This window comes from Salvelinus namaycush, chromosome 15 (assembly GCF_016432855.1).
Source record: "Salvelinus namaycush isolate Seneca chromosome 15, SaNama_1.0, whole genome shotgun sequence".
NCBI lineage: Eukaryota > Metazoa > Chordata > Actinopteri > Salmoniformes > Salmonidae > Salvelinus > Salvelinus namaycush.
The window spans coordinates 22,177,195-22,204,318 of record NC_052321.1 but is presented as its reverse complement, the minus strand read 5'-3'; the positions used below and the strand labels follow the sequence as shown (position 1 = coordinate 22,204,318).

The 27,124-nt window shown below is 42.3% G+C and overlaps 2 protein-coding genes across 2 annotated transcripts in view; one reads left to right on the top strand and one right to left on the bottom strand.

Annotated features, from left to right (window-relative positions):
* The window catches only part of ttll5 (tubulin tyrosine ligase-like family, member 5), a 93,138-nt gene extending 83,492 nt beyond the window's left edge, over positions 1-9,646 (top strand). Inside the window, exon 33 of the mRNA XM_039009071.1 lies at positions 7,157-9,646. Coding sequence (XP_038864999.1) covers positions 7,157-7,209 — 53 coding nt within the window. The 3' untranslated portion in view covers positions 7,210-9,646. The remainder of the gene's footprint in view (positions 1-7,156) is intronic.
* On the bottom strand, positions 9,418-25,946 carry LOC120060301 (transforming growth factor beta-3 proprotein-like). Its single transcript, XM_039009495.1, has 7 exons — positions 25,132-25,946; positions 16,280-16,443; positions 14,271-14,400; positions 13,999-14,106; positions 12,047-12,215; positions 11,279-11,432; positions 9,418-10,531 (listed from the first exon to the last, which is right to left on the bottom strand). Exons 1-7 carry the CDS (start codon positions 25,475-25,477, stop codon positions 10,373-10,375), a joined length of 1,230 nt encoding a protein of 409 aa, XP_038865423.1. The 5' UTR covers positions 25,478-25,946; the 3' UTR covers positions 9,418-10,372.
* Positions 25,947-27,124: the final 1,178 nt, after the last annotated feature.

The window sequence follows — 27,124 nt, the reverse complement described above, 5'->3', positions numbered from 1 at the left end:
CAGAACACACACACACACCAATTGATTAATGGTCTGCTGAATGTATATTTTTTTCTCTTGCTTTGTCTGCTCTTTTTAATATTATGTCTCTCTGATAAGCTACCCAGGAAAGGGCTGAAAATAGCCCATATTATTATATGTAGTCTTAGCAATATGGTTCATGAAATCAATAACTTGCTAACATCAGAACATTCATATATTAGCCATTTCTGAGACTCACTTAGATAATTCATTTGATGATACATCAGTAGCAATACAAGGATATAACATTTATAGAAGAGACAGAAATGCTTATGGGGGAGGAGTTGCTGTATATATTCAGAGCCAAATTCCTGTAATGCTTAGAGAAGATCTTACGTCAAGTGTTATTGAAGTGTTGTGGTTGCAGGTTCACTCGGCACATCTAAAGCCTTTTCTTTTGGGGTGTTGCTATAGGCCACCAAGTGCTAACAGTCAGTATCTAAATAATATGTGTGAAATGCTTGATAGTGTATGTGATGTAAACAGAGGTCTACTTTCTTGGGGACCTGAATATTGACTGGTTTTCATCAAGCTGTCTGCTCAAGAGGAAGCTTCTTACTGTAACCAGTGCCTGTAATCTGGTTCAGGTTATTAATCAACCTACCAGGGTGTTTACAAACAATACAGGAACAAGATCATTCACATATATCGATTACATCTTTAGTAATGCTGTAGAACTTTGTTCTAAAGCTATATCTGTATCCATTGGATGCAGTGATCACAATATAGTGGCTATATCCAGGAAAGCCAAAGTTCCAACAGCTGGGCCTAAAATAGTGTATAAGAGATCATACAAAATATTTTGCTGTGACTCTTATGTGGATGATGTTAAAAATATTTGTTGGTCTGATGTGATTAAGGAGGAGCATCCAGACGCTGCGCTTGATGAATTTATTGAAGTTGCTTCTTCCAATTATTGATAAATCTACACCTGTTAAGAAACTGACTGTTAGAACTGTTAAAGCTCTACTCCATCTTTCATCGAATCAGATGGCTTATTCATCATCATTTTATCTTTCCAAATATTTTTATGATTATTTCATTGGCAAACTTAGGCAGGAAATGCCCACGACAAACAGTAAGCAATTATATTCATGCATGAAAAAACAAATCATGAAAGAAAAGCAGTGCATTTTTAAGTTAGTGTGGGAGAGGTGGATTTTTTTTTGTTAACGATCAATAATGACAAACCTCCTGGCATTGACAACTTAGACGGAAAGCTACTAAGGCGTGGCTATAGTCAGCCACCATCCTATCTGTCATATTTTTTTATCTGAGCCTAGAGGAAAGTCTTTGTCCTCAGGCCTTTGAGGGAAGCCAAAGTAATTCCGCTACCCAAGAGTGGTAACGCGGCCTTTACTGGTTCTAACAGCAGACCTATAAGCTTGCTGCCAGCTCTTAGCAAACTGTTGGGGGAAAAATGATGTTTGACCAAATACATTGCTATTTCTCTGTAAACAAATTAACAACAGACTTCCAGCCTGTTTATAGAGAAGGGCACTCAACGTGTACTGTACTGACACAAATGACTGATGATTGGTTGAAATAAATTGATAATAAGAAGATTGTGGGAGCTGTACTGTTAGATTTCAGTGCAGCCTTTGATATTATTGACCATAACCTGTTGTTGAAAAAATGCTTTTCAACCTCTGCCATATCGTGGATTCAGAGCTATCTATCTAATAGAACTCAAATGGTTTTCTTTAATGGAAGCGTCTCTAATGTCAAACATGTAAAGTGTAGTGTACCGCAGGGCACCTCTCTAGGTCCTCTACTCTTTTCTATTTTCACCAATGACCTGCCACTGGCATTAACAAAGCATGTGTGTCCATGTATGCTGATGATTCAACCATATACGCATCAGCAACCACAGCTAATTAAGTCACTGAAACCCTTAACAAAGAGTTGCAGTCTGTTTTGGAATGGGTGGGCAGTAATAAACTGGTCCTGAACATCTCTACAACTAAGAGCATTGTATTTGGTACAAATCATTCCTTAAGTGCTCGACCTCAGCTGAATCTGGTAATGAATGGTGTGGCGGTTGAACAAGTTGAGGAGACTAAATTACTTGGCGTTACCTTAGATTGTAAACTGTCATGGTCAAAACATATAGATTCAATGGTTGCAAAGATGGGGAGAGGTCTAGCCGTAATAAAGAGATGTTCTGCTTTTTTGACACCACAATCCTAAAAGCAAGTTCTGCAGGCTCTAGTTTAGTCTAATCTTGATTATTGTGTGGTCCAGTGCTGCAAGGAAAGACCTAGTTAAGCGGCAGCTGGCCCAGAACAGAGCGGCACGTTTAGCTCTTAATTGTAATCGGAAGGCTGATATAAATACTATGCATGCCAGTCTCTCTTGGCTAAGAGTTGAGGAGAGACTGACTGCATCACTTCTTCTTTTTATAAGATACATTGTGTTAAATCCCAAATTGTTTGCATAGTCAACTTAAATAATATAACTCAAATAAATAAAATTTGATTTGATTTGGCTTACACACAGCCCTGACACACACACACTTATCCCACCATACATGCCACCAGGGGTCTTTTCCTAGTCCCCAAATCTAGAACAAATTCAAGGAAATGTATTATATAGAGCCCTTATTGCATGGAACTTCCTTCTATCTCATATTGCTCAAATAAACAGCAAACCTGGTTTCAAAAAACAGATGAAGCAACACCTCGTGTCACAACGCCTCTCCCCTATTTGACCTAGATAGTTTGTGTGTATGCATTGATATGTAGGCTACGTATGCCTTTTTAAAAATGTATGTAGTTATGTCCTTGAGCTGTTCTTGTCTAATAATGTTCTGTATTATGTCTCATGTTTTGTGTGGACCCCAGGAAGGGTAGCTGCTGCTTGTGGGATCCTAATAAAATAAAATACCAAGCCATAAAATACCAAGCCATAAAACTCCTGAACATCTAATCAAATGGCTACCCAGGCTATTTGCATTGCCCCCCACCCCTATTTTACGCCGCTGCTACTCCGTTATTAACTATGCATAGTCACTTTAATAACTCTACCGACATGTACATATTACCTCAATTACCTCGACCATGCGGGGCCCCCGCACATTGACTCTGTACCGGTACCCCCTGTATATAGATTCGCTATTGTTATTTTACTGTTGCTCTTTAACTACTTGTAACTTATTTCTTATTCATATGTTTTATACTGCATTGTTGGTTAGGGGCTTGTAATTAAGCATTGGTTGTATTCGGCGCATGTGACTAACATTTGATTTGAGTTTCCCTTCTTTGCGAGGCATTGGAAATCATAATAAACACTTATTGCACACAGTGAGTCCATACAAATTATTTTGTGACTTGTTAAGCAAATTTATACTCCTGAATTTATTTAGGCTTGCCATAACAAAGGGGTTGAATACTTATTTACCTATTTCATATTTTTCATTTGTAAACATTTCTAAAGACATAATTCCACTTTGACATAAAGGGGTATTGTGTGTATGCCAGTGACACACAATCTAAATGTAATCCATTTTAAATTCAGGCTGTAACACAACAACATGTGGAAAAGGTCAAGGGGTGTGAATCCTTTCTGAAGGCACTGTATATACACTGCATTCAGGAAAGTATTCAGACCCATTTGACTTTTGACACATTTTGTTACGTTACTCTAAAATTGAGGATTTTTATTTATTTAATATATCTACACACAATACCCCATAATGACAAAGCAAATTTGCAATTCTTTGCAAATTAAACAAACACCTTATTTACATAAGTATAAAAACCCTTTGCTATTAGACTCAAAATTGAGCTCAGGTGCATCCTGTTTCCATTGATCATCCTTGAGATGTTTCTACAACTTGGAGTCCACCTGTGGTAAATTCAAATGATTGGACATGATTTGGAAAGGCCCACACCCGTCTGTATAAAATCCCACAGTTGACAGTGCATTTCAGAGCAAAAACCAAGCCATGAGGCCGATGGAATTGTACCTAGAGCGCTGAGACAGGATTGTGTCGAGGCACAGAACTTGTGAAGGGTACCAAAACATTTTTGCAGCATTGAAGGTCCCCAAGAACACAGTGGCCTCCATCATTCCACCAATCAGGCCTTTATGGTAGACTGGCCAGACGGAAACCACTCTTTAGTAAAAGGCACATGACAACCCACTTGGAGTTTGCCAAAAGGCACCTAAAGGACTCTCAGACCATGAGAAACAAGATTCTCTGGTCTGATGAAATTAAGATGGGTACTCTTTGGCCTGAATGCTAAGCGTCACATCTGGACGAAACTTAGCACCATTCCTACGGTGAAGCATGGTGGTGGCAGCATCATGCTGTGGGGATGTTTTTCAGCAGCAGGGACTGTGAGACTGGTCACAATCAAGGGAAAGATGAACGGAGCAAAGTACAGTGAGATCCTTGATGAAAACCTGCTCCAGAGCATTCAGGATCTCAGACTGTGGCGACGGTTCACCTTCCACAGGACAACGACCATAAACACACAGCCTAGACAACTCAGGAGTGGCTTCGGGACAAGTCTCAATGTCCTTGAGTGGCTCAGCCAGAGCCCGGACTTGAACCCGATCTAACATCTCGGGAGAGACCTGAAAATAGCTGTGCAGCGACGCTCCCCATCCGACCTGACAAAGCTTGAGAGGATCTGCAGAGAAGAATGGGATAGTCAGACAGAACAACTAGCCTACATCAGAAACCATTAGTGTTTTTTTAAAGATGGATCCCTAAATACAGGTGTGCCAAGTTTGTAGCATCATACACAATAAGACTCAAGGCTGTAATCGCTGCCAAAGGTGCTTTAACAAAGTACTGAGTAAAGGGGTCTGAATACTTATGTAAATGTTGTATTTCAGTTATGTTATATATAGTTGAAGTCGGAAGTTTACTTACTCCTTAGCCAAATACATTTCAACTCAGTTTTTCACAATTCCTGACATTTAATCCTAGTAAAAATTCCCTGTTTTAGGTCAGTTAGGATCACCACTTTATTTTAAGAATGTGAAATGTCAGAATAATGTTAGAGAGAACAACTTATTTCAGCTTTCATTTCTTTCATCACATTCCCAGTGGGTCAGAAGTTTACATACACTCAATTAGTATTTGGTAGCATTGCCTTTAAATTGTTTAACTTGGGTTAAATGTTTTGGGTAGCCTTCCACAAGCTTCCCACAATAAGTTGGGTGAATTTTGGCCCATTCCTCCTGACAGAGCTGGTGTAACTCAGTCAGGTTTGTAGGCCCCCTTGCGCGCACACACTTTTTCAGTTCTGCCCACAAATTTTATATAGGCTTGAGGTCAGGGCTTTGTGATGGCCACTCCAATACCTTGACTTTGTTGTCCTTTAGCCATTTTGCCACAACTTTGGAAGTATGCTTGGGGTCATTGTCCATTTGGAAGACCCATTTGCGACCAAGCTTCAACTTCCTGACTGATGTCTTGAGATGTTGCTTCAAAATATCCACATAATTTTCCATCCTCATGCTGCCATCTATTTTGTGAAGTGCACCAGTCCCTCCTGCAGCAAAGCACCCCCACAACATGATGCTGCCACCCCCTTGCTTCACGGTTGGGATGGTGTTCTTTGGCTTGCAAGCCTCTCCCTTTTTCCTCCAAACATAATGATGGTCATTATGGCCAAACCGTTCTATGTTTTGTTTCATCAGACCAGAGGACGTTTCTCCAAAAAGTACGATCTTTGTCCCCATGTGCAGTTGCAAACCGTAGTCTGGCTTTTTTTATGGCGGTTTTGGAGCAGTGGCTTCTTCCTTGCTGAGCGGCCTTTCAGGTTATGTCGATATAGGACTCGTTTTTACTTGGACATAAATACCGTTTTCTCCAGCATCTTCACAAAGTCCTTTGCTGTTGTTCTGGGATTGATTTGCACTTTTCGCACCAAATACGTTTATCTCTAGTAGACAGAACACGTCTCCTTCCTGAGCGGTATGACGGCTGCGTGGTCCCATGGTGTTTATACTTGCGTACTATTGTTCAGAAAGATGAACGTGGTACATTCAGGCGTTTGGAAATTGCTCCCAAGGATGAACCAGACTTGTGGAGGTCTACAATAAACCCTGTAATTAGCTCCAATGACTGGTTAATTTTCTCCATATTAAAGTGATAGTTTGAGATTTTGGCAATGAAGCCAGTTGGATGAACCGTAACAGCTAGCGTACAAACTGTTCCTGTTGACTTCCAGTTTTATTTATTTTTTCACCCGGTAAGTTGACTGGGAACACATTCTCATTTACAGCAACAACCTGGGGAATAGGTACAGGGGAGAGGATGAATGAGCCAATTGGAAGCTGGGTATGATTAAGTGATGATGGTATGAGGGTCAGATTGGAAATTTAGCCAGGATACCAGGGTTAGCACCCCTACTCTTACAATAAGTACCATGGGAACTTTAGTGACCACAGAGTCAGGACACCCGTTTAACATCCCATCCGAAAGACCCTGCACAGGGCAATGACCCCAATCCCTGCCCTGGGGCATTGGGATATTTTTTTATAGACCAGAGGAAAGAGTGCCTCCTACTGGCACTCCAACATCACTTCCAGCAGTATCTGGTCTCCCATCCAGGACCAACCCTGCTTAACTTCAGAGGCAAGCCAGCAGTGGGATGCAGGGTTGTATGCTGCTGGCAGTCATTACGATAACGCTAGTATGCACGTGAAACTACCTCTGACTTCCTTCATACTGGACGCAGGGACATTAAAAGTATATCCATGATGGTATTCTATTGCAGCTAGCGATATTCATAAAATTCTTATTTTTCACATAAAAAAATCCCAAATAATTTTCTTCCCCAAAAGGTAATAATAAAAAAAATTGCAGACCCATTGGAGTACCTCCGCAGACCCCCCGTTTGAAAACCCCTGATCTTGCATAAATTTGCAAGTTTGGCTCAACTCCTCACACTATGTGTATTTGGCATTGACTCTAAATGCTCTTTTTTTTTAAGTGTAAGATACACCAGTCAGCACTATGCAGTACTTTCTTCCCCAGCTTCTGCCCTGACCTGTTCCCACAGTAGTATCCTTTCTAACTACTGCACACTGAACATTCAGCCTTGAAAGCACAAGTTTCGATGTTCACCCCAATGTAGTTATTTTATTCATCTTAGTTATCTTCTTTCCTCTGCAGGTCTTTCTGGGTACAGCAAACTGTTTCAGGGACAGGGGTCCAAGCTCAGATGACAGCGAGATAACAAGAGAAAGGACGGGAGCTATAGCACACCATCTTGCCGAGAAAGGTGTCTCTGCATGTGACCAAAGGTGCATGCTGGGTAGGAAACAACTTAAGGATCCCACTGCTGTGACTGTATGTCTGACATCACACCAGGCCCTGTTACTGTTTCTATATGAAGGAGACATGCAAGAGGATAGCCTGCCCTTTCAGGAATTCCTGGGCCTGACGCAGGTCGGGATCTGTTGCACAGGCCAAGACTTTCCAGTGGCTTTCTGTATCACCCCACCCCCCCAGCCCCAACTCCATAACCCTATCGCAGCAGTTGTCATCCCTCATTCTCCCCATGCTGTCTGTCTGTCTATGCCATGGAAAGACTTCAGTGACAGACACCCAGCAACAGCTGGTTCCCACCAGAGGCCCCATGGGCACAATCACTGGAGCTCAGAGTATAGTCTTAATACATTATAGCAATTACTGTACAGCCAGAGAGATGTGCTTTATCACCCCCTTCTGTCTCATTTTAAAGACATGTTTGCGGTGTAGGGAAGTTTGGGTACAAGAGAGAAACTGCAATTGACCAATATTTTAGAGATTGTCTCAATGATCTTGTTTTACTGAGAAATGAGCAAGTAAAGGAAGTGTTGTCTGGTGAGGCAGGCTTGATGTTGTGCTTGGGAACCAACCATCCCATTCCCTCATGAATTAACTTATCAGAGAGTATCACAAACAGTTGCCAATCCAGTTATTTTTGGTATACTGAAGGGATTCCTCTCTCTTCATGAAGACTTGTTACATTGGCTAGCAGGACACTTGAATGAGTTGTATTGTTGCCTTTACTGTTCTCATGTTTGCACTCCCTTGTTTGTCTATACTCTACAGTAACAGTATATACCAGACTTTTCCCACTATGAACTGTAACGAGGTGTACACCTGTTATACTGACATTCTTTGTGCGCTCTGGCTTAGTAATGTGCAGTATACTGTTAGACCTGCACAGTAATGTTTTTATCTGGCTTTAACTCAATTGTATGTTACACAATACCTTGCAGTCAGTCGTTTCGGACTGTAATGCAATGACAATGTTGTCCATTTGTAGTGTGTGCTCTTTTACAACCTGAGGGGAAAAAGCTATTGAATGTCTGTCCCATGGCCCCTGTGTGCAGAGCATGGTGATGAAGAGGCCTACCTATGCAATGCCATCTTTTGTAGTAAATGTACTCAACCCTCCTTTCCACAGAGGATTCTACCTGGAACCCAAAAAGGTTATTCAAAGGGTTCTGCTATGGGGACAGCCGAAGAACCCTTTTTTCTAAGAGTGTATGCCAGCATGCTGTTATCTCGAGTACAAACTGGGGAAGAACATATGCAGCAGTGGGTTGGGTCATGTATTATTGAAAGGGAATACTAAGTTAGTGGGTTATTAATAGCCTTTTGCATGTGTCTCCCCAACTGCTGTATTGTGAGGACCAAACAGTGTGGGAACCATCAGTGACCATTTGCAAGCAAGACCATTAATATCAGTAGCAATATGTTTATTATGCCAGTGTCGTCTATATGTACTGTAATTGGTTGCATTGTATATAATTTAATTTAAAGGTTGTCAATCAAATCAGTTTCCTGCACCTCAAAGTGAACTAGGGCCTAGTTCAATCAGATCCAGCGTTAACTAGCGATAGCCGACACCAGGGTGTTTTGGCAAAACTGCATTGAGCTCAACTGCATTGAGCTGTCAAATCGGTGAGCAGCTGCTCTTGTGGTGATTGTCACAAAGCCAAACCCGTCCCACTCGCGTTAGAAGTTAAGAATGAGAAAGTGTAGGCTATATAGAAATAGTGACGTTCAAATTGAAAATCATTAAACAAAATGAGGATTTCTATCAGCCTAATCGAGGTGTAGTCTACATCTCACATTCCAGTGTTTGAACTTGTTAACGCTGCATGGGAATCATTTCAATGCGACTTGGTGCAGCCAATGGCAATGTCCACTTTGGGTATAATGCCGGGAGCCGTTGTGGATTTGAGCGCTTTAACGTAGTTCCACCTCCGACACGTCAAAACATCATCTATGCGGATTTGGCTAAAGAGGATCTGATTGAATCTGGCTCTTCGTTACTAGGATCTCAATATGGATAGCGGTTGAGCTGGGCCTAAATGCATAATTTATACTGATACCCACAAATGATGATTATCTAGAGATTTTGAAAAAATATATACATCTGTTCGTCCAAGACCATTTTTAATTTAAAAAAAAGTGTTTAAGAGTAATAGCAATAAACTTGTACAGTTTGTGAGCTAGTGAAGTGTTCACCTAGTGACATACATTGTCTTGTACAACAGAAAAGTCAGCTTCATTTAAGAAAGAAATCCAGAAAACATGATTTTGTTGCATAACAGAGGTAAACATAACCATAAAGATACTTTGTTGAATAAAGGTTGTTTTCCAGCATTTTGTATTTTTCCTAAGATTATTAGAGTCCATCAGCATCTGTCCTAGATTAACCAGTGTAGGGAGATGTGGTGCACGCTGCGCTAGTTTCCAGCATGGACAGTCTGTTTGTCCTGTGCGTCAAGGCTTTGTGTCAGCCCTCCATTAAAAAGGATGGTTCTCTTTAGGAAACAAAAGCCTGACAGAGCTTTTGCTTTAGCCCCTTTGATTAATTTGCACTGTAAATCCAGGTTTTCAGTGGGTCCCTCTTTTGACTGCAACTACTGTATGTCCTTGAGTAGGCAGTGGTCATGGCTAGAACAGCTTCCGTCTGTTCTTTTCCTCTGAGCAGACAGAGGTTGATGCCCGTGGTCATATGGCACAAAGCTAAAGGCAGTTCAGAAGACTGAAATATTGACAAAAAAAATAAGGGAAAACACTTGACATTGAGAAGGAAAAAAAACATTGTAAAAGGCCAATAAAAAAGTTCTGTTGAGATTGCTGGGTCTGGAGTGATGTTTGAAAGTAATTTGGGCACACAGCCTGGGAATTGTGGGTAGAGTGGTGGGCTGCGTCTCTCTCTGCAGGGCCTCTGTGTGGGCTCGACTAAGGAGGGGGGAGAGTGTTGAGGGTGGACAGGTGTACTCTTGGTGGTGGGACAGACAGCATACCACCCTCCACTTCCCCTCCCTCGGTGTAGTGCCGTGTGTGGCCCTGTCAGATCCCAGTGTGCTGGGCCCGGGGCCCTTAGCTACACTTGCAGGACTTGACGATCATGTTGGAGAGCTGCTCCACCTTGGGGGTGCGGCCCACGTAGTAGAGGATGGTGAGGGGCTCCAGGTCCTGGGGCACACAGCAGGGAGAGGCAGACGCCTCAGGGTTCAGGGTGTTGTACAGACTCAGCATCTACGGAGGGATGGAGGAAGGGAGGGAACGTCAGGCCAGGTACATTCACTACAAAAATAATTGTTATTCCCTTTCATTTCATTTGGATGAAAAACAAGTTTGATTTTGAAGTTAGACCTTCAATCAGATCAAGCGTTAACCGGCGATAGGCGACACCCGCATAGCTGCTGTTTTGGCGGTGTCGGAGGTGTAACAGATTTGGCGCTTTCAAATCGGTGAGCAGCTGCTCTTGATCATTGTCACACCGTCACACTCGCATTAGAAGTTCAGAATGAAAAAGTGTAGGCTATATAGAAATAATTAAATCATTCAATGAAAAAAATGCAGATTTCTATCAGCCTAAGCTAGGTTTAGATTCCATGTCACGTTCCAGTGCGACTCCGTGCGGTCAATTGTAATGTCCACTTTAGGTATAATGCCAGGAGCCACTTGTGGATTTGACAGCACTAACACAGTTCCACCTCCGACAACACCAAAACAACCGTTATGTGGATGTCAGCTAAAGCGGATCTGATTGCTTAGTATTAAGGCTCTATTCAATGTGATGATGGGTTGGTATTTGTTCATATTGGCCTGGGAAACCTCAGGCTATCAGATTGTGAGAGTGTGTAGGTGGGTGTTGTCTGTTTAAGTGTGCCAACATACAGTACATGTTTGTAAGTGCCTGCATTCCATTGTGTCATTTAGTGGTAATAATACTTAACACAGGGTAATGAGTGCATTACTGGTGTACAAGCCGTGTCTCACCGAGCTGTGTGTGGTGTCTGCGCTCCGTAAGTAAGGGCAGGGCCCAGAGCAGAAGTTAGCGTAGTATCCCTTAGGCTCGTGGATCCACCTCCAGCCCAGGTGCTGGCGGAAGTCAATGTAGAGGGGTCGTACACAGCAGTTCTCCTCATAGTTACTACAGTAGGTAGGAGAGAGAGATCTTTATGAAGCAATGAAATACCTCACCTGAAGGAGAAATGCTCTATTTCTAGGTTGTGTACATTTCACTACATGCATGCAGTCTGACTGAGCCCTAAGAAGACCTCAAATTCCACTGGAAGGTGTGTCCTCATTTCCCTCTTGGAGGCAGCCCAGGTGTCTTACTGTTGTCAGTGAGACTGACAGAGAGATTCCAGAGTGGACAGCATGTAAGAGAGGGGAGGGAGGTAGCTATCGTACAGGGACAGATCTTGACTTGTATCAGATTGTTAATGCCTCTGCCATGCTACAGACTGACAGCAAATTAACCAGCTTATTCCTACGCTCCTCTGCTAAGTGAATTACAAACGAGAGAAGCCACCATTACCATTTGAGATCCAACTTGACCTACTGTGTTGCTTACCAACAACCTGTAACCTGTAACCAGGGGCTATTTATCTATTGGACAAAAATGTGGCTACTCATCCTGCAGTAAGTTTTCATCTAAATATATGACATGCACTCATTGTTGTTGTTTTCAGCTATGATTTCACAGGTTGATTTTGCACAGTAAGTTAGTGATTGAATAAGAAGAGTGAGGTGGTTAGTTACGAGAAGCAGTAGTTGGTGTCCAGGGCTCTCTTGCGTCTGCGAGATGAGGACTGGGCATCTATCCTATGAGGGGGCAGCATCATGAGGATGAGATGAGGGAAGAGCTGCTCCTTCTGCTTCTTCAGTCTGCCCAGGTCCCAGCGGCTCTCATCGTAGTCACCCTCCACACCTACAGGAGGAAGACACAGGGACATCAGATGTTAGTACAGAGGTGTCATTAGCGGATGAAACTACGTAGACCAAGACCATTCCATAGAAAAAAAGGGATAGATTTGGTAAATCAAGCTGAAGTGCAGTCCTAGTCCATTAGAAAACAAAGTTTTTCAATTCAAATGTAGACCCAAGTATTTCAACAGAATTGTTTTGCTAGCACAGACTGGAATATGTTCCGGGTTTCCTCCGATGGCATTGAGGAGTACACCACATCAGTCATTGGCTTCATCAATAAGTGCATCGATGAAGTCGTCCCCACAGTGACCATATGTACATACCACAACCAGAAGCCATGGATTACAGGCAACATCTGCACTGCGCTAAAGGCTAGAGCTGCCGCTTTCAAGGAGCGGGACTCTAACCCGGAAGCGTATAAGAAATTTCGCTATGCTCTCAGACAAACCATCAAACTGGCAAAGCGTCAATACAGGATTAAGATTCAATCGTACCACACCGGGGCCAAGCTTCCTGCTATCCAGGACCTCTATACCAGGCGGTGTCAGAGGAAAGCCCTAAAAATTGTCAAAGACTCTAGCCACCCTAGTCATAGACTGTTCTCTCTGCTACCGCACGGCAAGTGGTACCGGAGCGCCAACTCTAGGTCCAAGAGGCTTCTAAATAGTTTCTACCCACAAGCCATACGTCTCCTGAACACCTAATCAAATGGCTACCCAGACTATTTGCATTGCCCCCCCCCCTCTCTCTTTTACACCGTTGCTACTCTCTGTTATCATCTATGCACAGTCACTTTAATAACTCAACCTACATGTACATATTACCTCAACTAACCGGTGCCCCCGCACATTGACTCTGTACCGGTACCCCGCTGTAGTCTCGCTATTGTTATTTTACTGCTGCTCTTTAATTACTTGTTACTTTTATTTCTTATTCTTATCTGTGTTTTTTTAAACTGCATTGTTAGTTAGGGGCTCATAAGTAAGAGTTTCACTGTAAGTTCTAATAAAATTTGATTTGAGAACCCTGCCCCTCAGCTCAGGAATCGGGTATCATAGTGTATGTCTGAGTCAGTTATACAGAATTAGAATTCACCACTGCTGTTTTTGTCATAGTACTTTCTGTAATGTCTTAAAAGCATTGTCTCCACTGGTAAGAGGCTGAACTTCAGGCATCACCCACTCAGCCCCACTCCTCCTACTCCTCCTCTCAGCCCCACTCCTCCTCCAGAGCTGGTCCCTCTGTCCTCCCCCTGGGTTAGTGTCTGCTCATCCAATCTGCCCCTGATAGCAAAAGCAGTAGAGATCTCAGGAGAAACCTTGCCGGTGGATTTGGAGCCCCTCTTTAATTCGAGGCCAAGCGTCTGAGTGCCGTGGTAGCACATTCTTTGTGGCCAAGCCAGTCAGGGGAGCGTTCCCAGGACCAGGGACCCGGAGGCCCCAATGCTAAGTGAGATACCAGACCAATTGTATTCCCATGATCTGTCGCTCTCTCCCTCTTTCTCTCCTCTCTAGTCCTCTTTTGTCTTTCATCTCTTTTCCTTTCTCGCTCTCTGCCTTTCTCACTCCCTTTCTCTCACCTCATTCTCTCTCTGAGAGGAAAACCATCATCTTCATAAAAGAAAGCCATATAAGTATCAACCATTGAGGCCCATGTTCACTGGTCTTTTTCTAATTCAGAGCTCATACGGATAGAAAGAGGGGCTGTGATGAGCAGTGGAAAAGCCAAAAAGGAGGCATCAGAAATGGTTGGTTTCTTAAATGCAGCACCTCATGTAATTTTACCTTTGAACTTGACTTGTAGCACCTCATTAACGTTTTCGATAATGTCACCGTTGGTGTTGAAGGTGTGGCAGGGGCAGTGCACACTGATCTCCAGGCCCAGGTTGGTCTCTGAGGGGAAGAAGAGAGCAAGGCAATATGAGGAAGTGGTATTTTCCTTGAGGCCATTTTTCCTTTGTCCAAATTAAATTGAGTTTCCAAATACCTTTTGACTCGTGCTTTGATATGCAACACATGGTATGAGACCGGGAACAGTAGGGCTTTGGCCCACTCACCTCGGTACATAAGCCATTCCCTGACTGTGTCTGTGACATCGAAGGAGACCCACTCTGGCGTTCCTTTGGTCAGGACGTTCTTGCCCCCGATGTAGCGCTGCTTAGCTATGTGGTCGTCTGGCCGCAGAATCTGCCAGCCAGAGGTAAGAGAGTGACCCAGCTGCATATACTCTCTCTCCCACACACACGCCCACACACACCAGACGGCAACCCAGCCAGCGCTGTCTGAGCCAGACGCTCCAGGATGCCCTGGGCCAAACGTCTTCTCCTCATGGAAAAAGTGACTCCCTGTGTTGATATCCCCATTTTGCAAGTTAATGCCTGTGTGTAGCCCTACTGCCAATGAAGAACCTGGCTGTCCCTCCATCTGCACTTCAAACTTCAATTGGGCTCTAAACATTTTGGGTTTCCTAACACTGGTCTAGTCAGGATGAGGCACTGCAAATGTTGCTAGAGCCGCCATTGCTTCAGATCTCTGAGTGTCTCTGATTATGTGCTGTATACCATCATGGACGTATACTTTGTCTCAAATTGCCGGACTAAGGGTTGGTTTCAATCCATATCGCCAAAGTATCGCGAAAAATCCGCGTTATAGCTAGATTGAAATGTAAATGGGAAGTAGACGTGCTGAGAGTGCTGCAGCACCCCTTGATAATAAATACATTTAAAAAAAAAAAGGTAAACACTACATATGTCCGTTAAATTGGAAATGACTTTTACATTTTACGCGGCGATCTTCTGCGATACGGATTGAATCAAGCCCTAAGGCATAGGATTTAGGGATCCAAACTTTAAATAACGCCTAAGGTTTCTGTGAACGATAAGTGTTATCTCCAGAGAGAGGCCAGTGAAGTGGGGGGCTCAGCACCACAGCAGGCTAGATAAACAGGTTCCTGAACATTGTCAGCTTCTAATCCGGCTTCCTGTGGGAACAGGGGACCCAGCAAGAGAGCACGGCCAGCGCCAGGGCCTGCCAATCAGCTCCCGGCTAATGTGTGGGGGCGAGCAGCTCTATTTACTCCCCCAGCGCAGCGCCTGACCCTGCCTCTATCTCCTCTGGGCTCCTGGAAACAATCTGGGGACCTGACAGCCAGTCTGAGCGGAGCTTGGCCCTGGCCAGAGAATAGCCTGCCTCCGAGGCGGTATGCAGGCTGGAGACGCTCGTTTCCCTGGCAGGAAATGTTGGAACCTGATCATAGCTCCCATTCTCTCACGGGAGATTAATGAGGAAACAAAAATACATCCCATCCCATCCACCCCACCCACATACAATCCACGGACACACACACACACACACCACTCAGAAACACATACACACCTCCTAAAAAATACAGGTGCAGATGTCTGAATCTCTTGTTGAAAACATCTAACTGAAAAAAAGGGTGGTTGGACAAAAGCTCTGAGATTGACAGCTGTGAAAGGAGCGATTGCAAAATGGTAATCTAGAGTTTCTCAGAGTCTGCTGTAGCACGCTCTGAATTGTGTGCAAATGTACTTGACTTGAAGCACATGGAATAATGATAATCACTTAAAGACAGGGGCAGTTGGGGGCCCTGATATAAATGTTTTCTTCTTTCCATGTAGACTGACTTCACTGTCCCATGTGTATTGAGACATATTTTATTTCTGTATTATTTGTCCTCTATTTTACCAGGTTAGTCTCAGTGAGATGAACAATCTATTTTACAAGAGACACCTGGCCAGAATAGCAGTACACGAGGTTGCAGACACATTCACAACAAACACAAAGCGCTACAGATGAAAAAACATAAATTTACACATTGAACAGCAAGATGGTTTGGGAAAGTGAGGTGCAACTAGGGGTCAAAACATTGACCGCCCCCACTTCATTTTCCATCATAGTGTTTAACTTAGCTTTAACCTTGCCTTCATTTAAAGGGACGAGCTCCTGTAATTTCAGGACCTTTTGAAGCTTGTATGAGAGAATTGGATCACTACACACCCCACATGCATGAGTACAGTGGGAATGGAATAGTACGTTCACACACCTGGTAGAGCTCAATCCGCTGCTCGTTCCTCTTGGCACTAGAGTTGGGGACACGAAGGGCTCGGAACTCGGCTCTGAAGAGGTTGGTGGAGTTCTTCTCCATGGCGGAGACGTTGAAGCGGAATGCCTTAGACGTGATGCCCTTGGGGCAGTAGGGAAGGTCATCTGCAGGGCAGGACACAGAGACAAAGTGACTCACCTTAAAACACAACTCTAATGATGCCATCCTCACTGCTTCCACACAGCAGGACTATGACAAAAGTCTTCACTCTTGGTACACAGCCTAAGCTCTGTTTTGAAATTAAATAATTTTTCAGTTGATCTCTATATCTTCTCTATTTCATAGTTCGACATTCCAAATGAATGTCCTTTACAACAGAAAAAATACAGTTAACCATTCTCCAACCATTGCCAGTGAATAAAATGAAGCCTTGGGCCATCTGTTTATGCTTTGTGCAGTCCGAGTTAGCAACAAGTTGAAGTCATGAAATGAAAACCAAATGTCCCATGTGTTGGTGGAACTGAACAGGCTGGGCTGAGATGGCAGTGTGCTCCTCCTCCCTGCCTCCTGCTCCAGAGCTCGTTCAGAAGCCAAGCGTTCCCTAGAACAACCAACCAGTTTAGCTCAGTTCAGCTCACATGTGCAATCACATGCAGGTAGATACAGAACACTAGCTCAATCAATGTGTTGTTTGTAAGGGAGAGAGTGCTTCAGTGACTGTTTGTCAGGGGGGCTGATTGTATAACTGAGAGAAACAACTTAAGGTTATTTTAACCATCAATTGGAAGGGGAACCAGTCCTGTCAATCTGTGTGGTGTGGTTGTGTAAGGCAGACCGTGGACTCAGCTACAGTAGTACAGTACAGTAGTTATAGTAACAGCCACAGAACACTTCTCGATGTGCCCCTTCTGAAATACTTCCTGTTGCACTGCCCAGTCAAGGAAGCTTTTATTTTTTTCCTACCCTAATACCATTGAATCGTTTATTATTTTAACAGGCCGAGCGCATGCAGCGCTGAGCAAAACAAGCACACGGCAAGCGTTTTACGAGCCAAGTGGAAACACTCATTTAAAGCCAAGCCATTGCTAATTTATAACCCCAAGCCTGAGCTTCATTAGAGACCCTGTGATTCACTGGTGATGGTTAACAAGGATATCGCACCTTTGGTTGACATGAATCTAGATATGTTTATAACAATGGAGAAGGATGTTTTTGTATAATGCATTGTGAGCTCACACATCTACCTAAACTTCCTATGATCCATAATCTTATTTCACAGAGGTTTAGCCATTATCTGATATTTCCATGAACTATTCTATTTTTAAGTCTCCCTATTTATATGTGACCTTCTCAGTCTTTAGACTCTTCACCCCTAGCCAAATATCTGTCCTGTGCTTGCTCACAATCGATAAGGGCTCAATAGCCCTGTACTCCCTTGGCCTGTCTCACTACCCCCCTTCTCTCTCTTCTCCCTTGTCCCTCTGCCTCCCCCACAGAAGGTGGAAAGGCCCACTTCAAGAGGAGATTTGAAATTCTAATCAAGTCTTTGGTTTCCTTTTGGATTACCTCATTTTTCCCATTGCAATGGTTTTAGGTGGATTTCACATTATGGCTTATTATTGCCAAGGGTCTGAAGGTAATTTGTTCCATGGCTGTGAGTGTAAGAGATTGCCAGCATAATTAGAGTGAAATACACAGCAGACTAATTTACAGTCTCTCTTCTCTCCATTATCAGATCTGGTTCTAAGGCCAGCAGTGTGAGCATGCTGACATCAGCGGGATTTTGACCTGAACCTTATCTGAAGCAACCAAAACATGTCCCAAAGAGCTTCTATGGCCCCTCAAAATAGTTTATTTGTCAATGCAACAAAATTGTATTATATTGTAGTCCTTCACATTTCTCAAGGTTGTGAACCTTTCTTTTGAGATTCATTGTGAATATGTTGAAAATAGTAACTTTTGTGGTGAAAGAAAGCTGTCCAAATTTGGCTTTGTTTGCAAATATAATACATGTAATAAATCCTGTGTGTAATGGCACAAACCACAAACAGGTATCGCAGTTATGTACTACACACTAAGCACTATGTAAAATTGTGTATCTACACGGTAACTACTATGTAAATACAAGGTTTTCATGGCATTTCATATGAAGTGGTACAAATACCTCTCCCACTTTTCCCAAGGGACTGAAAATGGGGTCCTGCTTTTTGTAACCTTTCTCTTTTATGTGGCAGTGTGTCTGCAATGACTTCCATGGACTGTGGGGCTGAGGAGTACCCCTGTACATTGAATAAGGTACTGGCACTGACCTGTATATACTTCCATTCTGGTGTTCTTTAACGCTGATCGTAGGTTTTTATTCTTACTTTTATTTGTTGTGATATTTCCTATTATTATCTATATTTATTAGGATCTATATTATTATTGTTATTATCACGGCATTGTTGGGAAAGAGCTCTCAAGGTAAGAATTTCACTGTACTGTTTTACACCTGTTGTATCCTGTGCACGTGGCGAATAAACTTTGAAACTTGAAAGAAGAGTATTTGTAGTCAAAATGTTGAGCAGTTGACCAGATATTAATGTTCTAGATCAATAACCTGCCTGGTCAATAGAAGAATAATAGGCGAGGGTTACAATAGTAGTGAAATCTTCCATACAGGAGCACCTAGGGACAGAATAGCTCTGTTCTAAAGCTTCTCATAAAGCTTCCACCCTAGACAGACACTGTTCCCCCTCCGCCCCCCTCCCCCCTCCGCCCTCACCTCATTCCTTCCTGTGTCTGGGATGCCCCACCACGCTAGCTCCTCTCCTCTCCCTGCCCTGGTAGGTGACATCACACAGAAGCTCCCATCAAACACTCCCAGCAATCAGCATGTTCCCAGTGCCCAAAGGGCCGGCCGTGATGTCAGTCTCGCCAAAGCTATGTGAAGGTAAACAAAGGAAATGGGAAGCATAGAAAGCAGGTGCTGGCCAGCTGCTGAGGAGTCTGGACCTCGTTTACCAGTGAAAAATGGCAACGGCGCTGCAAAAGCTGGTATTCTAATGTCTAATAACTAATGTTATTAGACTAATCTGGCTTATCGAGAAGGCCACACATATAGCATTTTTTCAACTAACAGTTTTATCTTTATCTAACATGTCAATAAAATAATATAGCTATCTCCAGATGAATAAACGTTATAATTTGAGCAGTAAATTCTAATCCAATTACAATTCACACTTTTGCAAAACAAATGATTACATATGAATGAATGGTCATGTCAATAAAAACATACCTGCCCTGATCACCTGTCTGTGCTACTGTCATTTAAACAACACTTTAGCGTGGACCAAGCCATTCCTCAGACCAAAACATTTCCAGTACTCCTGTCCTGAGTAAGTCTCTACAGTAAGTCTCTACACATGGAGCCTGTGGCTGACTGTTAAGATGAGATAATGTGATGGAGTTCTCTGCTGAAGTAAGACAGCTTTTTTCCACTTGATCAAGGATGGGGGGGGCTGTCTTTCGGAATGGACCAGAGAAGTCTGTTTGCTTGGGATGACGTCACCTTTCTACAATTCCATATATCAGGAACACTGCTGTTCTCAGCTCCGGTCCACATCTTTCTTCTTCCCTCCCAATGCTGAATCAATGATTGCCTTATGCCAAAACACTCACTGCATGCTTTTCTTCTAAATAAACCTGGCTCTGCCTAATTTGCAGCAATGAGAGCCAATACGTGGTATTCTTAGATGGTTCAGTGGTAGTCTTTGGACAGACTTACTATGCCAAATGTCAACATAAAGACAGTGAATGAGTGCTAATATATGTGGAGGAGTGAGTACAACTGGAGTTCAGTACCCAAACCTAGGACTGGGTGCTGTGGATTATGGAGAAGCTTGGCCCTTGTGGTGTTAGTTTGGCTCCTCTACCAGTGTTCACCAAATGGCTCCCATCTGCACTTGTCTTATCCACAGCTTTACTGGAAAACACTGTTTATATTCAGAGACACCTAACTAATGGTACCATGAGTATTTTGGCAAATTACTCTAGTTATTAAAGCATATGAGTCTGGGAGGAAAAGTCTCTTCGTCTTACACTCAGCCCTGTAACTGAGTAATAAAAAGAGTGAAAAAGCACCAATCTGACAATAATCCAAGACATTCCCACCTTCCAAAAAGAGTGTATGTAAAACCCATTAGACTATGGAAATGGAATGAAAATATGTCTTGCTGTATTACTGTGGTGATAGACATTACGCTCACTGATACCGAAACAGGCCCTACTTCTTATGAAAATTACATCATGGAAAGTGAAGGGAAGAGAAAGGTGATTATTCATCAACACTGCAGGCCTTGTTATTGAGGGGACAAACACTCTCCCTCCCTTACAGTCTACTCTAGAGGGTGTATCTGGACATGAACAAAGAACAGGATTATTAAACAAAGAAAAAACAACAGGGACAGAAAAGTGCATTGAAGGCTACATTTAGGTAAATGTAGGAGATTAATGGAATTAGTCTTGTTCAATGGCCAATGAGTGACAACCAGGGCCAGCTCTAGCCTTTGGGGGCCTTAAACAATATTAGGTTGGGGGCCATGTTATGCCATGTTAATGATATAGTAATCATGGCTGAATATCGACTGGGCATGCAGGGCATGTGCCCGGGGCCCTGACCTCCAGAGGGCCCTGATTGATTTTGTTAGTCACTCTGACTACAAGTTTAGATAACTGGCTAGACTAATTTACCAATCTAAAAATCATTAGGTGACATGACTAATTGAGTGACTGTCAGTAACCAGATTTCCATCCAACCTTTTTATGCAAGTAAAGTACATGTTGGATAAAACATGTAATGACAGGCCCGATGGAAACAGAAAATTTTTCAGTAAACTTTCCAAATGTTGTCAAAACAAAATACGCTAGACAAGGTGAGATCTTTTTGGGTCTGTGAAATGAATTATGCGAGAAATGTTGGTTGAAACGCTTTTATGCGTAAATATTTATATAATGGGGTGGCAGGTAGCCTAGTGGTTAGAGCGTTGGACTTGTAACCAAAATGTTGCAAGATCGAATCCCTGAGCTGACAAGGTAAAAATCTGTCGTTCTGGCCCTGAACCCACTGTTCCTAGGCCGTCATTGAAAATAAGAATTTGTTCTTAACTGACTTGCCTAGTTAAATAAAGGAAAAATGAATAATAACCATCATATCGAAGTAAACTTGGAGTCACGCGATGACATGTTGTGTGGTCCTCCCACTACAACTTGTTGGGAAAGCATGCCGTTTATTAAACTACAGAGTTATGATGAACTTCGCAGGGTGGTGAAAGGGCAATGTGATGAGCTTGATGCTCCTGTCCAATAAATATCTAGGGTCTTATCCTGGTGACATGATAATCAATGCTTGGCTGCCTTTTGAAAAATAAAAATAATCTCACTCTTTTGTCCACATAATCTCATCATGTAAGCTATACGTGCACTCTAACCAACAGTGTGCAGATAGCTCTGTTGGCTGGAGCGCACGTGAAAATACCAGAGGGGCACACGCTATATGATGTTATTTTTTTAATGTGCACTACATCATCACGCACAGCCTTTTATCTGCAGAAAGTCAATTTGATGGAAACACATCTCTGGTGGGATACATTGTTTTTATGTAGATCTTAGAATATTAAAAAATCTGCATAAAAACAATATATCCCACCAGAGATGTGTTTCCATCAAATTAACTCTCAACTGTTAGTTGAGAACTCGACCCTGACTGAGTCACTAATATATATATATATTATTATTTTTTATAAATAAATTAAATAAAAGTTGGTCGGGGCCCCCTAGCAGCCGTGGGCCCTAAGCGACCGCTTGTGTCACTTATGCCTGGAGCCAGCCCTTGTGACAACTGTGGCCACTATACCCTGTTTATTTACTTTGATCATGACAGTGTCATGACAGAGTGATGTGACTAGGGCTCCTGGCTATGATGCAGCCCAGAGCCCACGCACCAGACCTCTGTTTGTTTTGTGGCCTCTGGCTACCTCTGACCAAGATGGTTGTAGTAGTGACTATTTTGAGAGTCAGAAGCACTCAGGAAACAGATTTGACACAGGGGCTTGAGCTGTTGCCAGAGGAAGCTCTGTTCAATGTCATTGAATAGCTTTAAACACCTGTTGATTATAAAGAAGTAACATGATGCAATGATCCAGCATCTGAACAGTGAATAGGCCTCCAAGTCTTCCACTTAGTAAACAATTCCCCTCGAGACAATTCACTGCAAAAGAGGGAGATGGTCCAATAAACTTCTCACTCCGATTAGACTGGAACAATCAATTTTAGGATGAGCAAGGCAATTTTGTTCTAGTGCACAAGCCAATTTGCAGCTGAATAAGCTGTGTTTGAACTTTTAAATTGTGCTAATAAAGAAAACAGTGGTGAGGTGAACACAATACATGATAAAACAATGCTCTTAGAACCCCAAAGTTTTGGGAACAAATAATATCTGGAGTCGGGAAAAAACTGTAATTGGTGCAGTGGTTGAAGGGATGCTAAAATCGCCGGAGTGCCTGAAAAAAGTGTTCCAATGGAATGTCTCAGACGGTTGTGTGCTGGGTCAGCTATTGGGAGTTCCCATGGCTTTTATGTGAGGTATGAGGGAGGAATGGCGCTCACGCCAATTAGACTGTTTTCTTTGCCCTCTCCGTTTGTCGCGCTCTTTCCCCTGCGCAGGTATGCGACCGTGCGTTAACGTTATGTCGGTCAATTCCTCTGTAGGCGGAGCAAGGGTATTTTTGCGTTATTTCGTTAGTACAATTTGTTAACGTTGTCTCTACGTTTTTACAGTAGGTATTAGCCTATGCTGCAGATCTACGGGTGCTTTTATAGATCAATTCAGCTGGAAATGGAACATAAATATGGCAGTTGTATGAATGCCATAAAATAAATCACAGACACTGCTTGCATTGCACACTGACACAAACTGGACACAGGGGGCTTAACTCTGCAGGGAAGTCAGAAGAATGACATTTTGAAAAGGGGAGTAATACATTGGCTATATGGGTTTTCTTCAGTTCTCAATGAAAGAGTTGCTTTAGGCTATACTGATCTTTCATACTACATTTTTATTTATTGGAGAGGTATGCTCCTCTATTAGATTCAATTATTTATATGGAAAACCACCAGAGATTGATATTACATCTGCATGAGATGTTTGAATAAAATCAACTATATGTAAGCTACTTTCCTGATGCTTTAAGCACTGCATTTGAACATTAAGACACACAAATTAATAAAGAGGGAGCCAGAGATCAAGATATAGCTTAACCAGAAGAACAAAACCTGTTCTGACCCGAACCGACCCTCCTCCTCCTCCCACTGATGCTGGCCGTTGCAGATTCTGCCATTAAGCTCTTGAAGTTGCCGGTATGAGGCTACACCAGCGGTCAGAAAACTTTTCCATTTGGAGTGCCAAGTTATCGTACTATTTCTACTGATCTGGTGCCAGATTTTCGTGGAACAGTTTCATTTCATGTATAATAGTCTTTATATCTCAAAATCAATGTCATGTGGTTAATCAAAATTCTATCAAAATAAAAATGATACAAATCTAAAGTAACTTCTATTACCATTGCCAATATGTAAAAAATAGCCTAACAAATAAAAACATTGCAGCCCGCAGGTAGAAAATATCCTGATATCATATCAATCACTTATACATTGCCTGTCTGCAAGGAACTTGAAACAGTGTATCAAAACGTCTGTGTCCAGCCTGAAGCTTGTGCTAGCAAACTTGCAACATTGTATAAAATATTCTGGGCCCTCAAGAGTTAGCTGAGCCAGTGAACTCCAGACAGACACAGCTGTAGGCTATTTGCGCAAGGGATAAGAAGTAATCAGGTAGGCCTTTTTTATGATATTTCCACCGGATCAGAGCATGATCCCTTTCATGCTGAGTGGTAATTGAAAGGGAGCGAGCTGGAAAGATGTTTCCAATAGGCTATGTTGAGGAACTATTGTCATTATCAATGGATGTAAAAACAGGCTTCGTTTACTTGCCTTTTGAGGCGAAGAAAAAATTACTTTGAGAAGCTCCACAATGATGGTGAGTTAAGACAATCAGAAATGGTATCAGATCCCCAAATGGGCACATTTATAAGCCTACATTTGTGTGCAGGCCAGTTGCGTAATCAGGTGCGTGTCCTTACTCAAGATTGACAGGAGAGTTCCAAACAAAAGACAATGAATAAAATGACAACTCATAAATGGAATGAAATAAACCAAAACTTTTACCCCACAAGTGTAGCCTAGGTTGTGCACTCTGCAAACAACGTGTCCACTCCTACAATGACAACCGTAAGACTGGAATAATAATAATATATTGAATGCATTATCAAAAATGACCGTAACCAAACAAACATTGTAGATTCGAAATGGTCATTAATGGTAAATGGTAATCTGGTGATACTGGTGGGCAATCCCCACAGCCTCTGTCTTTGGATAAGTCTACTCAGACAGGCGTGAATCAGACAGGTGTCTCGTGTGCCATATTTTCTATATATATATATATATATATATATATATTTGCCACTGCTCGACTAAAACATCTCGGTTGACCAACAGCCTATGGAGCAAACAATCGACCAGTTGACTAAATGGGATCAGCCCTAATTTGATACCATTTCACCTATTCCGCTCCAGCCATTACCACGAGCTTGTCCTCCTCAATTAAGGTACCACCAACCTCCTGTGAATAGAAGCCACCGTGGCAGCACGATCAGCTGTTGGTAGGATCAGGATTTCACAAAACGAACAAAGCGCACGGATAGAAAAGTGGCCTTCATGCGTAAAACGCGTAAAATAGATACATTAACAGCACTTACTGTTTTCTGGTGGTCCATTAATCATATTGAACTTGTAAATCTCTTTGGCGTAATATTCAGTCTCCGTGTTATCCTGTCCACAACTTTGCTGTCTGTCTCTCCCCAACTCCTCGATCAGCTCCTTCGTACTGTTATAGAGCGATAGCACCTGAAACGGTACCTGATTCGGACCCAATGTTTGCGGCGGGCTGGTCAGTCGAAGTTTACTGAGAATCTGTCCTCGGATTGCCTCTACTCTCTTTTTCTTTATGTGGTCTATGTCCACAGTGGTGCAAGTGGATAGTGACAAAGTCATGGTCACACAGTTCAACAGGAGGAAAAACAGAAGTGCTTTACCCAAATGCATATTTCTATCTGCCCTTGCTTAGCTAATAAGCTGATGAAATATAAGTAAGTATGGTAAAGGGGCAGCAGAAAAAGACACCAAATTATTTGGACTAAATTCCAGATGAAATGTTATCCTCTCTCTCTTTGCATTCAGGAGGTCAATGAGTCCTTTCCCCCGAGGAAACCCATCTTGTCAATATAGGGCTAGTGTCATCTGGGTGCTATCCGGGTGTCCATTCCAAGAATAGTCCAGATCATTCTTGAAATTATCTTTAGCTTATCTGAGACCCCTTTTCACTCAATCTGTCGTCTTTCTATTCTTCCTTCAAATGTTGTGTCACACCCTTGACATCTTCCGTTTTCCCTCGTCATTCGTTCATCATGACAAAATGTACTTTCTCCATTGTATTTTTTCTTTTCCATCAACTTTTGCTGGTGTAAGGTCAGTGCCGCTCTCCCTCACGCTCCTGTCCCCTTTGCGCAACAGAGTCTTGTACTCAATGGACGCGCTGTGATTTCACTGATACTTTATAGTAAGTGGTAGTTGTGACGTCTGAGAAGGAGGGACTGCAGATTATCATTCCACAGGGACATTTCTGGGAGCGCATTTCACCCTCTATGATGTCTGTCTATTTGGAGCCATGTATTATAGATACATAAACAACTTGTTTGTTTGTGATTGTCTTATACAGTATTTAATCAATGTATACAGATAATAGCCTACGTAGGCACATCAGGTCACAAAATAGTTTGGATCACAGAAGAGCATTGGACATTTTTAAGAAGTGACCGTCTGCCCCCTAGTGGATATATGAAGCTAATGTGGAAGACATGATCTACTGCATATGACTTGATATTCAGAGAATAATTTAGTGATATAATGAGCCTACTGTAAAATAAATAACTGCCACCCTTAACATAGAGCTCCAGTCAGTTTTAGAATAGGTAACTAGCAATAGGCTGGTGCTAAATATCTCAAAAACTAAAAGCAGATTTTTTTGTGACAATACACTGGCTTAACTCGAAACCTCATCTGGATCTATTCTTGAATAATGTGGTTATTGAGCAAATTGAAGAGACTAAACTGCTTGGTGTCACCCTAGATAGCAAGCTATCAGGTCAAAACCTAAACTCAATGGTTACTGTAATGGGAATAGGTCTGTCCATGATAAGGCGTTGCTCTGCTTTCTTTATATCTCAGTCATCCAGACAGATCGTATAGGCCCTAGTTTTGTTGCACCTGGACTACTGTCCAGTTGTGTGGTCAGGTGCGGCAAAGAAGGACATATAGGCAAATTGCAGTTGGTCCAAAACAAAGCAGCACGTATTGCACTTAGATGTACACGCAGTGCTGGAAAAAGTACTCAATTGTCATACTTGAGTAAAAGTGAAAATACCTTAATAGAAAATTACTCAAGTAAAAGAGAAAGTCACCCAGTATATACTACTTGAGTAAAAGTCTAAAAAGAATTTGGTTTTAAATATACTTTAGTATCAAAAGTAAATGTAATTGCTAAAATATACTTAAGTATCAAATGTAAAAGTATAAATCATTTCACATTCCTTATATTAAGCAAAAGAAAAGGCATGATTTTCTTGTTTTTATTTTATTCATGGCTAGCCAAGGGAACACTCCCAGACTTAGACAATCATTTACAAACAAATG